This window comes from Nerophis ophidion, linkage group LG01, assembly GCF_033978795.1.
Source record: "Nerophis ophidion isolate RoL-2023_Sa linkage group LG01, RoL_Noph_v1.0, whole genome shotgun sequence".
Classification (NCBI taxonomy): domain Eukaryota; kingdom Metazoa; phylum Chordata; class Actinopteri; order Syngnathiformes; family Syngnathidae; genus Nerophis; species Nerophis ophidion.
In genome coordinates, this window is record NC_084611.1 from 251,892 (window position 1) to 268,232 (window position 16,341).

General features: G+C 39.6%; 1 protein-coding gene across 3 annotated transcripts in view; it reads right to left on the minus strand.

The window, feature by feature from the left end:
- The window catches only part of LOC133562507 (bifunctional heparan sulfate N-deacetylase/N-sulfotransferase 4-like), a 195,437-nt gene extending 179,489 nt beyond the window's left edge, over positions 1–15,948 (minus strand). For 2 of the 3 annotated variants that reach the window (XM_061916631.1, XM_061916643.1), the window contains exons 1-2: positions 15,813–15,948; positions 5,929–7,041 (exon numbers count right to left, since the gene is read on the minus strand). In XM_061916631.1, the coding sequence (XP_061772615.1) occupies positions 5,929–6,924 (996 nt within the window). In that variant the 5' untranslated portion in view covers positions 6,925–7,041; positions 15,813–15,948. Of the gene's footprint in view, positions 1–5,928; positions 7,042–7,224; positions 7,298–15,812 lie in introns of all 3 variants that reach the window. The other variant, XM_061916635.1, reaches the window with a different exon arrangement.
- Positions 15,949–16,341: the final 393 nt, after the last annotated feature.

Consider the following 16,341-nt stretch of genomic DNA (forward strand, 5'->3'; position numbering starts at 1 on the left):
AAGGAGGCCAACAAGAAGGTAACAACAAGGAGGCCAACAAGAAGGTAACAACAAGCAGGCCAACAAGAAGGTAACAACAAGGAGGCCAACAAGAAGGTAACAACAAGCAGGCCAACAAGAAGGTAACAACAAGGAGGCCAACAAGAAGGTAACAACAAGGAGGCCAACAAGAAGGTAACAACAAGCAGGCCAACAAGAAGGTAACAACAAGCAGGCCAACAAGAAGGTAACAACAAGGAGGCCAACAAGAAGGTAACAACAAGCAGGCCAACAAGAAGGTAACAACAAGGAGGCCAACAAGAGGGTAACAACAAGGAGGCCAACAAGAAGGTAACAACAAGGAGGCCAACAAGAAGGTAACAACAAGGAGGCCAACAAGAGGGTAACAACAAGGAGGCCAACAAGAAGGTAACAACAAGGAGGCCAACAAGAAGGTAACAACAAGGAGGCCAACAAGAAGGTAACAATGATTGACACAGCAGACAGGATGTAGGGCTAGGAAGAAGCTGAGTGGAAAAGCATCACTAAAGTGGTCGCTGAAGTGGAACAGCCTGCGTTTAAAACAAAAACCTCTAAAAATGCTACATTTTCATGGATAGAAGTATTTTGTTGTTTTATCCACAGAAGTGAAGTGTGAAGTGAAGTGAATCATATTTATATAGCGCTTTTCTCTAGTGACTCAAAGCACTTTACATAGTGAAACCCAATATCTAAGTTACATTTTTTTTTCAAACCAGTGTGGGTGGCACTGGGAGCATGTGGGTAAAGTGTCTTGCTCAAGGACACAACGGTAGGGACTATGATGGCGGAAGCGGGAATCGAACCTGCAACCCTCAAGTTGCTGAGACGGCTGCTCTACCAACCGAGCTATACCGGTTGGTAGAGCTCGGTTGGTATTTTGTTGTTTTATCCACAGAAGTATTTAGTTGTTTTATCCACAGAAGTATTTTGTTGTTTTATCCACAGAAGTATTTAGTTGTTTTATCCACAGAAGTATTTAGTTGTTTTATCCACAGAAGTAATTTGTTGTTTTATCCACAGAAGTATTTTGTTGTTTTATCCACAGAAGTATTTTGTTGTTTTATCCCCAGAAGTATTTTGTTGTTTTATCCCCAGAAGTATTTTGTTGTTTTATCCACAGAAGTATTTTGTTGTTTTATCCACAGAAGTATTTTGTTGTTTTATCCCCAGAAGTATTTTGTTGTTTTATCCCCAGAAGTATTTTGTTGTTTTATCCACAGAAGTATTTTGTTGTTTTATCCACAGAAGTATTTTGTTGTTTTATCCACAGAAGTATTTTGTTGTTTTATCCACAGAAGTATTTTGTTGTTTTATCCACAGAAGTATTTTGTTGTTTTATCCACAGAAGTATTTTGTTGTTCTATCCACAGAAGTATTTTGTTGTTTTATCCACAGAAGTATTTAGTTGTTTTATCCACAGAAGTATTTTGTTGTTTTATCCACAGAAGTATTTTGTTGTTTTATCCACAGAAGTATTTTGTTGTTTTATCCACAGAAGTATTTTGTTGTTTTATCCACAGAAGTATTTTGTTGTTTTATCCACAGAAGTATTTTGTTGTTTTATCCACAGAAGTATTTTGTTGTTTTATCCACAGAAGTATTTTGTTGTTTTATCCACAGAAGTATTTTGTTGTTTTATCCACAGAAGTATTTTGTTGTTTTATCCACAGAAGTATTTTGTTGTTTTATCCACAGAAGTATTTTGTTGTTTTCTCCACAGAAGTATTTTGTTGTTTTATCCACAGAAGTATTTTGTTGTTTTATCCACAGAAGTATTTTGTTGCTTTATCCACAGAAGTATTTTGTTGTTTTATCCACAGAAGTATTTTGTTGTTTTATCCACAGAAGTATTTTGTTGTTTTATCCACAGAAGTATTTTGTTGTTTTATCCACAGAAGTATTTTGTTGTTTTATCCACAGAAGTATTTTGTTGTTTTATCCACAGAAGTATTTTGTTGTTTTATCCACAGAAGTATTTTGTTGTTTTATCCACAGAAGTATTTAGTTGTTTTATCCACAGAAGTATTTTGTTGTTTTATCCACAGAAGTATTTTGTTGTTTTATCCACAGAAGTATTTTGTTGTTTTATCCACAGAAGTATTTTGTTGTTTTATCCACAGAAGTATTTTGTTGTTTTATCCACAGAAGTATTTTGTTGTTTTATCCACAGAAGTATTTTGTTGTTTTATCCACAGAAGTATTTTGTTGTTTTATCCACATAAGTATTTTGTTGTTTTATCCACAGAAGTATTTTGTTGTTTTATCCACATAAGTATTTTGTTGTTTTATCCACAGAAGTAATTTGTTGTTTTATCCACAAAAGTATTTTGTTGTTTTATCCACAGAAGTATTTTGTTGTTTTATCCACAGAAGTATTTTGTTGTTTTATCCACAGAAGTATTTTGTTGTTTTATCCACAGAAGTATTTTGTTGTTTTATCCCCAGAAGTATTTTGTTGTTTTATCCCCAGAAGTATTTTGTTGTTTTATCCCCAGAAGTATTTTGTTGTTTTATCCCCAGAAGTATTTTGTTGTTTTATCCACAGAAGTATTTTGTTGTTTTATCCACAGAAGTATTTTGTTGTTTTATCCACAAAAGTATTTTGTTGTTTTATCCACAGAAGTATTTTGTTGTTTTATCCCCAGAAGTATTTTGTTGTTTTATCCCCAGAAGTATTTTGTTGTTTTATCCACAGAAGTATTTTGTTGAAGACAGAAGTGTTTCCTGTCCTAGAAAGTTCTGCCTTGGATGACTTTATTTGACTAGAATCACAATATTGATCAACATAGAAGCTAAAGCGCCACAGTAAATATTCCAAAATGAGCTACAACAGTTTAGTTGTTTTCTGATGTTTTCATAAAAAGTACAATTTATTTAAAAACATGCATTTATTTAAAAAAATGCATTTTGTTAAGAGGAAGAGGGAGTGAAGTTTCATTTCAAACTACCAGTTTTTGATCAACTTCTTATGAATTATATGTCACATTTGTATTTTTCTTTAAGTGGGGAAAGAAATGGTAAATATGTCATTTATTGTGCTAAATCTGAGTTGGTATTTTTTAGTCCTGGTTTAAAGTCTACTTGGATGTCCGCCACAATTGTGGTTTGGCCCTAAGATAGTCCAACATCAACATACGCTGACAACTACTACTCCACTTTCTCAAGCAGCTGCAAATATACTCTCAATAATAGTCCTATAGTCTCAAAAATAGTCCTATAGTCTCAAAAATAGTCCATGTGTGCGTGTGCTCAAACAATGGCTGCCTTGACTCGCCTTTGCTCCGCCTGAGAGGAGGAACGTGGGAAAAGAGGAATAAGAGCCATTCATCTTTTGCTTGGTTCATTCACTCTTTCACTCCTGCCTTTATTCCCCTAAACGGCCTCGAAGACACACTTCAACATAAACAGCCTCAGGCTCACTCTGCACACTCTGCACACTCTGCACACTCTGCACACTCTTCACACTCTCCACACTCTCCACACTTTGCACACTCTCCACACTCTCCATACTCTCCATACTCTGCACACTCTCCACACTCTCCGCACTTTGCACACTCTTCACACTCTGCACACTCTGCACACTCTGCACACTCTCCATACTCTCCATACTCTGCACACTCTCCACACTCTCCACACTTTGCACACTCTCCATACTCTGCACACTCTGCACACTCTCCACACTCTCCATACTCTGCACACTCTGCACACTCGCCACACTCTCCATACTCTCCACAGTCTGCACACTCTCCACACTATGCATACTCTGCACACTCTCCACACTCTCCACACTCTGCACACTCTCCACACTCTCCGCGCTCTGCACACTCTGCACACTCTGCACACTCTGCACACTCTTCACACTCTCCACACTCTCCACAGTTTGCACACTCTCCACACTCTCCATACTCTCCATACTCTGCACACTCTCCACACTCTCCGCACTTTGCACACTCTTCACACTCTCCACACTCTCCACACTTTGCACACTCTCCATACTCTGCACACTCTCCACACTCTCCACACTTTGCACACTCTCCATACTCTGCACACTCTGCACACTCTCCACACTCTCCATACCCTGCACACTCTGCACACTCGCCACACTCTCCATACTCTCCACAGTCTGCACACTCTCCACACTATGCATACTCTGCACACTCTCCACACTCTCCACACTCTGCACACTCTCCACACTCTCCACGCTCTGCACACTCTGCACACTCTGCACACTCTCCACACTCTCCACACTCTCCACACTCTGCACACTCTCCACACTCTCCACGCTCTGCACACTCTGCACACTCTGCACACTCTGCACACTCTTCACACTCTCCACACTCTCCACACTCTCCATACTCTGCACACTCTGCACACTCGCCACACTCTCCATACTCTCCATACTCTCCACAGTCTGCACACTCTCCACACTATGCATACTCTGCACACTCTGAACACTCTCCACACTCTGCACACTCTCCACACTCTCCACGCTCTGCACACTCTGCACACTCTGCACACTCTGCACACTCTTCACACTCTCCACACTCGCCACACTCTCCATACTCTGCACACTCTGAACACTCTCCACACTCTGCACACTCTCCACACTCTCCACGCTCTGCACACTCTGCACACTCTGCACACTCTGCACACTCTGAACACTCTCCACACTCTGCACACTCTCCACACTCTCCATACTCTCCATACTCTCCACAGTCTGCACACTCTCCACACTATGCATACTCTGCACACTCTGAACACTCTCCACACTCTGCACACTCTCCACACTCTCCACGCTCTGCACACTCTGCACACTCTGCACACTCTTCACACTCTCCACACTCTCCACACTCTCCATACTCTGCACACTCTGCACACTCTGCACACTCTCCATACTCTCCATACTCTCCACAGTCTGCACACTCTCCACACTATGCATACTCTGCACACTCTGAACACTCTCCACGCTCTGCACACTCTCCACACTCTCCATACTCTCCATACTCTCCACACTCTGCACACTCTCCACACTCTCCATACTCTCCATACTCTCCACACTCTGCACACTCTGCACACTCTTTTTGCTGAGCTTTTAGGATTTACAAGTTCATATTTCTAATTTTTTTAGTGTCGAGAATGATGAACTACCGTAAATTACGACCTATAAGCGGCTACTTTTTTCCTACGCTTTGAACCCTGCAACTAGTTTATGGGTTTTTCTTCACCGACGACCATAATGCAAATACTTAAAAAAACCAAACATGCAAAGACACAGAAAAGGTGTGTTATTGTTTGTGCTATGGCGCCATCTTTTGGACGAATTCGCCCTTCTGTTTAGAGTTTTCAACCGGAAGGAAGCACGAGTGTCCTTCAGTCTTCAAGCCCTCCAGAGTGTTTCTACTCAGATGGATTCTTCTCTCATCACTCCAAGCAACATTGTAGGTTTTACAATATAACTAAAATAACTTTTACTTAATAAAGCGTCCCGTGTGTGACGTCCGTATGAGTTATTTTCATGCATATTTGTACATGCTGTCGTACTATAATGAAGCTTGTGTGGTTAGCATTAGCTAATATGCTATGTGTTAGTATTATTAACTAACAATAAAAAAAATGTCTGTATTGTTTCAGTTTTGCAAATTCAGTTTTGCTTACTTTTATTTTGTTTGATCAGCCATTTTACTGCCACGTTCCAACTTTGGAAACAATAAACATTAAAAAATCCTTCTGTGTAGAAAAGCCATTTCCCACGTGTTTATAGATCTGAATATCTGCGGCTTATCCCATGCGGCTAATGTATGAAAAATATTATTTTCTTGTAAAATTCCGTGGCTGCGGCTTACATACCCGTGGACTTAATAGTCCTAAAAATAGGGTGCATTGCTTGCAGGTGTAAATCAAAAATACCTTCACATCCTTGACGTTCATACGAGTCCCTTCCTTGCCCACGAATATGTCGTCGATATCCACCAGGACGTGTCGGTCGAGGCCCAGAGTCAGCTTCCTGTCGGTGAGGTAGGAGATGGCGTCCACTAAGACGAGCTTGTGAAGCCAGTAGTTAAGTCCCTGGCCAAAAAACACTCTCCTCACCCCGTCATAGAGCCCCAAGTCCTGGACTACGGTGGCCTGCAGGCTCAGGCTGAAGCCTGGCCCCAAATGGCCAGCGGCCGAGCCCCCGCCATCTTTGGGCCGCGCGTGTAGCACCGCCTGGTAGGTGGAGTGATTGGAGGAGAAGGAGGTCCAGTCCTCGCTGGGCAAGGCCCCTCGGTCGGTGCCCGGCTTGGTGAGGTGGAGGATGGGTGAGCTGGACACCACGCAGCAGTCCCAGAGGGCCTGATTGGTCCTCAGCACCAGCGGGAAGTTTCGGAGTTTGAAGAGAGGCGGCGAGGTCTCGGTGGAGCGGTAGAAGCCGATGATGCCCACCCGGAACTGGCTGCAGTACTGCTGCACCAGCTGCCGGTTCCACGTGTCCGCCTGCGCATACTTCAGCAGATTCTCATAAATGATGAGCGAATATCGTCCGCGGCCCTTCTCCGTCAGCGGCGGGAGGTCGCCCTTCCCTGAAGCTATTTCCATGCGGAACTTGAAGTGCGCCGACTCCAAAATCGCCACGATGTCCTGACCCAGCTGAGAGTACTGGGACTCCACCAGAACCAGCACCGCCGGCTCGGTCTGCACCCGCCTGTGCGGCTCATCCGGGGGGAAGGGGTGGGGCGCTCGGCGGTACGGCGACATGGACAGAGGCTGCGAGCAAGCGGCCTCCGAGGATTGTCCTGTTTGCAAGGACGGCGTGGCGTTGGTGAAGAGGAAGTAGGCGGAGAGCAGCAAGGAGAGCACACAGCAGGACGCCAGCAGGAGGAGGAGTCGCCGTAGGTGGCGGCGAAACCGCACGGCCACCGCCATGGCGGGCCGGCCGGACGGGAGATGTCTCTCTTTCCGCCGCTCAGGGGTGTGTCATGTGACCATGGCGGGCCACCACCGGGGAAAATGTGCGCTGGTCACTCGCACGGCGATCAATATCTGCAGCGAGGGGAAAAGGGAATGGTGTGAAGTCACATCTGTTGCTTTGTCCAACACGCACGTAAACAACAGCTGGCGGCCTGGCGTGTTGATGCCAGGGGAGGGGCCAACTCATCAAAGATCCTCCCCTAATTGCACCCCACCCTTCCTTTCTCAAGCTCATCAACTGAAGGAGCAGCAAACCTGACTTGCTGCCAGCAGCACTGATCTGAGGAGGGGAGAAGAAAGCAGGGAAGGGAAGAACATGCAAGCTATTCTAGAGAGAGAGAGAGAGAGAGAGAGAGAGAGAGAGGAAAAATGATTAGATTCTTAATGTTTGTGGCGGCAGTCGGAGAGAAGAAAAGAGAACACAACATGTTGGCCTCAACAGTCTTACTTCTCAACAAACTCTCATGCATTCTTCAACTTTGAAAAGAAGAAAAGAGAACACAACATGTTGGCCTTAACAGTCTTACTTCTCAACAAACTCTCATACATTCTTCAACTTTGGAGAGAAGAAAAGAGAACACAGCATGTTGGCCTCAACAGTCTTACTTCTCAACAAACTCTCATGCATTCTTCAACTTTGGAAGAAGAAAAGAGAACACAACATGTTGGCCTTAACAGTCTTACTTCTCAACAAACTCTCATGCATTCTTCAACTTTGGAAAGAAGAAAAGAGAACACAACATGTTGGCCTCAACAGTCTTACTTCTCAACAAACTCTCATGCATTCTTCAACTTTGGAGAGAAGAAAAGAGAACACAACATGTTGGCCTCAACAGTCTTACTTCTCAACAAACTCTCATGTATTCTTCAACTTTGGAGAGAAGAAAAGAGAACACAACATGTTGGCCTCAACAGTCTTACTTCTCAACAAACTCTCATGCATTCTTCAACTTTGGAGAGAAGAAAAGAGAACACAACATGTTGGCCTCAACAGTCTTACTTCTCAACAAACTCTCATGCATTCTTCAACTTTGGAGAGAAGAAAAGAGAACACAACATGTTGGCCTCAACAGTCTTACTTCTCAACAAACTCTCATGCATTCTTCAACTTTGGAGAGAAGAAAAGAGAATGCAGCATGTTGGCCTCAACAGTCTTACTTCTCAACAAACTCTCATGCATTCTTCAACTTTGGAGAGAAGAAAAGAGAACACAACATGTTGGCCTCAACAGTCTTACTTCTCAACAAACTCTCATGCATTCTTCAACCTTGGAGAGAAGAAAAGAGAATGCAGCATGTTGGCCTCAACAGTCTTACTTCTCAACAAACTCTCATGCATTCTTCAACTTTGGAGAGAAGAAAAGAGAATGCAGCATGTTGGCCTCAACAGTCTTACTTCTCAACAAACTCTCATACATTCTTCAACTTTGGAGAGAAGAAAAGAGAACACAACATGTTGGCCTCAACAGTCTTACTTCTCAACAAACTCTCATACATTCTTCAACTTTGGAGAGAAGAAAAGAGAACACAACATGTTGGCCTCAACAGTCTTACTTCTCAACAAACTCTCATGCATTCTTCAACTTTGGAGAGAAGAAAAGAGAACACAACATGTTGGCCTCAACAGTCTTACTTCTCAACAAACTCTCATACATTCTTCAACTTTGGAGAGAAGAAAAGAGAACACAGCATGTTGGCCTCAACAGTCTTACTTCTCAACAAACTCTCATGCATTCTTCAACTTTGGAGAGAAGAAAAGAGAACACAACATGTTGGCCTCAACAGTCTTACTTCTCAACAAACTCTCATACATTCTTCAACTTTGGAGAGAAGAAAAGAGAACACAACATGTTGGCCTCAACAGTCTTACTTCTCAACAAACTCTCATACATTCTTCAACTTTGGAGAGAAGAAAAGAGAACACAGCATGTTGGCCTCAACAGTCTTACTTCTCAACAAACTCTCATGCATTCTTCAACTTTGGAGAGAAGAAAAGAGAACACAGCATGTTGGCCTCAACAGTCTTACTTCTCAACAAACTCTCATGCATTCTTCAACTTTGGAGAGAAGAAAAGAGAACACAACATGTTGGCCTCAACAGTCTTACTTCTCAACAAACTCTCATGCATTCTTCAACTTTGGAGAGAAGAAAAGAGAATGCAGCATGTTGGCCTCAACAGTCTTACTTCTCAACAAACTCTCATGCATTCTTCAACTTTGGAGAGAAGAAAAGAGAACGCAGCATGTTGGCCTCAACAGTCTTACTTCTCAACAAACTCTCATGCATTCTTCAACTTTGGAGAGAAGAAAAGAGAACACAACATGTTGGCCTCAACAGTCTTACTTCTCAACAAACTCTCATGCATTCTTCAACTTTGGAGAGAAGAAAAGAGAACACAGCATGTTGGCCTCAACAGTCATACTTCTCAACAAACTCTCATGCATTCTTCAACTTTGGAGAGAAGAAAAGAGAACACAACATGTTGGCCTCAACAGTCTTACTTCTCAACAAACTCTCATGCATTCTTTAACTTTGGAGAGAAGAAAAGAGAACGCAGCATGTTGGCCTCAAGAGTCTTACTTCTCAACAAACTCTCATGCATTCTTCAACTTTGGAGAGAAGAAAAGAGAACGCAGCATGTTGGCCTCAACAGTCTTACTTCTCAACAAACTCTCATGCATTTTTCAACTTTGGAGAGAAGAAAAGAGAACACAGCATGTTGGCCTCAACAGTCTTACTTCTCAACAAACTCTCATGCATTCTTCAACTTTGGAGAGAAGAAAAGAGAACACAACATGTTGGCCTCAACAGTCTTACTTCTCAACAAACTCTCATGCATTCTTCAACTTTGGAGAGAAGAAAAGAGAACACAACATGTTGGCCTCAACAGTCTTACTTCTCAACAAACTCTCATGCATTCTTCAACTTTGGAGAGAAGAAAAGAGAACACAACATGTTGGCCTCAACAGTCTTACTTCTCAACAAACTCTCATGCATTCTTCAACTTTGGAGAGAAGAAAAGAGAATGCAGCATGTTGGCCTCAACAGTCTTACTTCTCAACAAACTCTCATGCATTCTTCAACTTTGGAGAGAAGAAAAGAGAGCACAGCATGTTGGCCTCAACAGTCTTACTTCTCAACAAACTCTCATGCATTCTTCAACTTTGGAGAGAAGAAAAGAGAATGCAGCAAGTTGGCCTCAACAGTCTTACTTCTCAACAAACTCTCATACATTCTTCAACTTTGTCATCCTCCAAACTTTCTTTTCCTTCCTTCAAGCTGACTTTTGACAACATTGTGACGTCACATCCAACATAGCCTACTTCCTCCTTGCTTTTTCATCATGTTGTCCTTTTTTCCACAGCAAAGGTGCCATGATAACCTGTTACTGCATGTGTAATACTCAGGGCGGCCACAAGAGGGAGACAACAGGAGAACAACAAAGCTCAAGCGGAAGTTCTTTACATGAACAACTACCACTCATTCTTTACATGAACAACGACCAATCATTCTTGACATGAACAACTACCAATCATGCTTTACATGAACAACTACCAATCATTCTTTACATGAACAACTACCAATCATTCTTTACATGAACAACTACCAATCATTCTTTACATGAATAACTACCAATCATTCTTTACATGAACAACTACCAATCATTCTTTACATGAACAACTACCAATCATTCTTTACATGAACAACTACCAATCATTCTCTACATGAACAACTACCAATCATTCTTTACATGAACAACTACCAATCATTCTTTACATGAACAACTACCAATCATTCTTTACATGAACAACTACCAATCATTCTTGACATGAACAACTACCAATCATTCTTTACATGAACAACTACCAATCATTCTTTACATGAACAACTACCAATCATTCTTTACATGAACAACTACCAATCATTCTTGACATGAACAACTACCAATCATTCTTTACATGAACAACTACCAATCATTCTTTACATGAACAACTACCAATCATTCTTTACATGAACAACTACCAATCATTCTTGACATGAACAACTACCAATCATTCTTTACATGAACAACTACCAATCATTCTTGACATGAACAACTACCAATCATTCTTTACATGAACAACTACCAATCATTCTTTACATGAACAACTACCAATCATTCTTGACATGAACAACTACCAATCATTCTTTACATGAACAACTACCACTCATTCTTTACATGAACAACTACCAATCATTCTTTACATGAACAACTACCAATCATTCTTTACATGAACAACTACCAATCATTCTTTACATGAACAACTACCAATCATTCTTGACATGAACAACTACCAATCATTCTTTACATGAACAACTACCAATCATTCTTTACATGAACAACTACCAATCATTCTTGACATGAACAACTACCAATCATTCTTGACATGAACAACTACCAATCATTCTTTACATGAACAACTACCAATCATTCTTTACATGAACAACTACCAATCATTCTTGACATGAACAACTACCAATCATTCTTGACATGAACAACTACCAATCATTCTTGACATGAACAACTACCAATCATGCTTTACATGAACAACTACCAATCATTCTTGACATGAACAACTACCAATCATTCTTTACATGAACAACTACCAATCATTCTTGACATGAACAACTACCAATCATTCTTTACATGAACAACTACCAATCATTCTTGACATGAACAACTACCAATCATTCTTGACATGAACAACTACCAATCATTCTTTACATGAACAACTACCAATCATTCTTTACATGAACAACTACCAATCATTCTTGACATGAACAACTACCAATCATTCTTTACATGAACAACTACCAATCATTCTTTACATGAACAACTACCAATCATTCTTGACATGAACAACTACCAATCATTCTTTACATGAACAACTACCAATCATTCTTTACATGAACAACTACCAATCATTCTTTACATGAACAACTACCAATCATTCTTGACATGAACAACTACCAATCATGCTTTACATGAACAACTACCAATCATTCTTTACATGAACAACTACCAATCATGCTTGACATGAACAACTACCAATCATTCTTTACATGAACAACTACCAATCATTCTTGACATGAACAACTACCAATCATTCTTGACATGAACAACTACCAATCATTCTTTACATGAACAACTACCAATCATTCTTTATATGAACAACTACCAATCATTCTTTACATGAACAACTACCAATCATTCTTTACATGAACAACTACCAATCATTCTTGACATGAACAACTACCAATCATTCTTGACATTAACAACTACCAATCATTCTTTATATGAACAACTACCAATCATTCTTTACATGAACAATTACCAATCATTCTTTACATGAACAACTACCAATCATTCTTTACATGAACAACTACCAATCATTCTTGACATGAACAACTACCAATCATGCTTGACATGAACAACTACCAATCATTCTTTACATGAACAACTACCAATCATTCTTGACATGAACAACTACCAATCATTCTTGACATGAACAACTACCAATCATTCTTTACATGAACAACTACCAATCATTCTTTATATGAACAACTACCAATCATTCTTTACATGAACAACTACCAATCATTCTTTACATGAACAACTACCAATCATTCTTTACATGAACAACTACCAATCATTCTTGACATGAACAACTACCAATCATGCTTTACATGAACAACTACCAATCATTCTTTACATGAACAACTACCAATCATTCTTGACATGAACAACTACCAATCCTTCTTGACATGAACAACTACCAATCATGCTTTACATGAACAACTACCAATCATTCTTTACATGAACAACTACCAATCATTCTTTACATGAACAACTACCAATCATTCTTTACATGAACAACTACCAATCATTCTTTACATGAACAACTACCAATCATTCTTGACATGAACAACTACCAATCATTCTTGACATGAACAATTACCAATCATTCTTTACATGAACAACTACTAATCATTCTTTACATGAACAACTACCAATCATTCTTGACATGAACAACTACCAATCATTCTTGACATGAACAACTACCAATCATTCTTTACATGAACAACTACCAATCATTCTTGACATGAACAACTACCAATCATGCTTTACATGAACAACTACCAATCATTCTTTACATGAACAACTACCAATCATTCTTTACATGAACAACTACCAATCATTCTTTACATGAACAACTACCAATCATTCTTTACATGAACAACTACCAATCATGTTTTACATGAACAACTACCAATCATGCTTTACATGAACAACTACCAATCATTCTTTACATGAACAACTATTAATCATTCTTGACATGAACAACTACCAATCATTCTTTACATGAACAACTACCAATCATGCTTTACATGAACAACTACCAATCATGCTTTACATGAACAACTACCAATCATTCTTTACATGAACAACTACCAATCATTCTTGACATGAACAACTACCAATCATTCTTTACATGAACAACTACCAATCATTCTTTACATGAACAACTACCAATCATTCTTTACATGAACAACTACCAATCATTCTTTACATGAACAACTACCAATCATTCTTTATATGAACAACTACCAATCATTCTTTACATGAACAACTACCAATCATTCTTGACATGAACAACTACCAATCATTCTTGACATGAACAATTACCAATCATTCTTTACATGAACAACTACCAATCATTCTTGACATGAACAACTACCAATCATTCTTGACATGAACAACTACCAATCATTCTTGACATGAACAATTACCAATCATTCTTTACATGAACAACTACCAATCATTCTTGACATGAACAACTACCAATCATTCTTTACATGAACAACTACCAATCATTCTTTACATGAACAACTACCAATCATTCTTGACATGAACAACTACCAATCATTCTTTACATGAACAACTACCAATCATTCTTGACATGAACAACTACCAATCATTCTTGACATGAACAACTACCAATCATTCTTGACATGAACAACTACCAATCATTCTTTACATGAACAACTACCAATCATTCTTTACATGAACAACTACCAATCATTCTTGACATGAACAACTACCAATCATTCTTGACATGAACAATTACCAATCATTCTTTACATGAACAACTACTAATCATTCTTGACATGAACAACTACCAATCATTCTTGACATGAACAACTACCAATCATTCTTTACATGAACAACTACCAATCATTCTTGACATGAACAACTACCAATCATGCTTTACATGAACAACTACCAATCATTCTTTACATGAACAACTACCAATCATTCTTGACATGAACAACTACCAATCATTCTTGACATGAACAATTACCAATCATTCTTTACATGAACAACTACCAATCATTCTTTACATGAACAACTACCAATCATTCTTTACATGAACAACTACCAATCATTCTTTACATGAACAACTACCAATCATTCTTGACATGAACAACTACCAATCATTCTTTACATGAACAACTACCAATCATTCTTTACATGAACAACTACCAATCATTCTTTACATGAACAACTACCAATCATTCTTTACATGAACAACTACCAATCATTCTTGACATGAACAACTACCAATCATTCTTGACATGAACAACTACCAATCATTCTTTACATGAACAACTACCAATCATTCTTGACATGAACAACTACCAATCATTCTTTACATGAACAACTACCAATCATTCTTTACATGAACAACTACCAATCATTCTTTACATGAACAACTACCAATCATTCTTTACATGAACAACTACCAATCATTCTTGACATGAACAACTACCAATCATTCTTTACAGGAACAACTACCAATCATTCTTTACATGAACAACTACCAATCATTCTTTACATGAACAACTACCAATCATTCTTTACATGAACAACTACCAATCATTCTTTACATGAACAACTACCAATCATTCTTTACATGAACAACTACCAATCATTCTTTACATGAACAACTACCAATCATTCTTTACATGAACAACTACCAATCATTCTTGACATGAACAACTACCAATCATTCTTTACATGAACAACTACCAATCATTCTTGACATGAACAACTACCAATCATTCTTTACATGAACAACTACCAATCATTCTTGACATGAACAACTACCAATCATTCTTTACATGAACAACTACCAATCATTCTTTACATGAACAACTACCAATCATTCTTTACATGAACAACTACCAATCATTCTTTACATGAACAACTACCAATCATTCTTGACATGAACAACTACCAATCATTCTTGACATGAACAATTACCAATCATTCTTTACATGAACAACTACCAATCATTCTTTACATGAACAACTACCAATCGTTCTTTACATGAACAACTACCAATCATTCTTTACATGAACAACTACCAATCATGCAACAGAAATGTTGAAGGCAGCGTTTTGAATATCAACAAATAAAATATTTGTATCTTTACCATTTGTTTTCTTAAATAATTGTTTCAATGGGTCAATTGGAATGTTCTTGGTTTTATAATTAAGACATGCGTGTTCCGTCTGAATGTTTCAGGTGAAATTACCGAACAAAAGTGAGGTCAAATGAAGATAAAAGCAATTAGATGAAGATAAAAGCGAGCATGTTGATGCAGAATGATTACAATCATTACCATGATTACAATGATTACAATCCTGAGATGCATCTCCGCACAATGAGCAAAGAAGAAGAGCACGTGAACGCAACACGCCGCCATCCACTTCTCTCCAGCACCGACTCGCTCACTCACCTCTCGCCCAGCATGAGGCGCCTCCGCGCGGGTAGGCGTCGCGGGGAAGGACCGGTGATTGTGTCGATGCTCCGGGGGCTCCGGTGTCCGCGGCGCGTCTTCTTCTTTCTCTCTTTTGGATGCTCCGAGCCTCCCCCTCCTCTCTCTCTCTCTCTCTCTCTCTCTCTCTCTCTCTCTCTCTCTCTCTCTCTCTCTCTCAGCATCAGGTGCAGTCACCCGGAATGATGCTGCTCTCCTCCCCCTTCTCATCATTCCTCTCCAATTGTCCCGCCTCCGCTCTCTCTCTCTCTCCTTCTCTCCCGCCAAGTCGCCTTCATCAAAGTTTGGACAGAAATATATCAGGTGATTAAAGGAGAGAACGATATCAGGTGACAAAAGGACAGACAGGTGTCAGGTGATTAAAGGACATAAAGATATCAGGCGATTAAAGGACAGACAGGTATCAGGAGACAAAAGGACAGACAGGTGTCAGGTGATTAAAGGACATAAAGATATCAGGTGATTAAAGGACAGACAGGTTTCAGGTGAT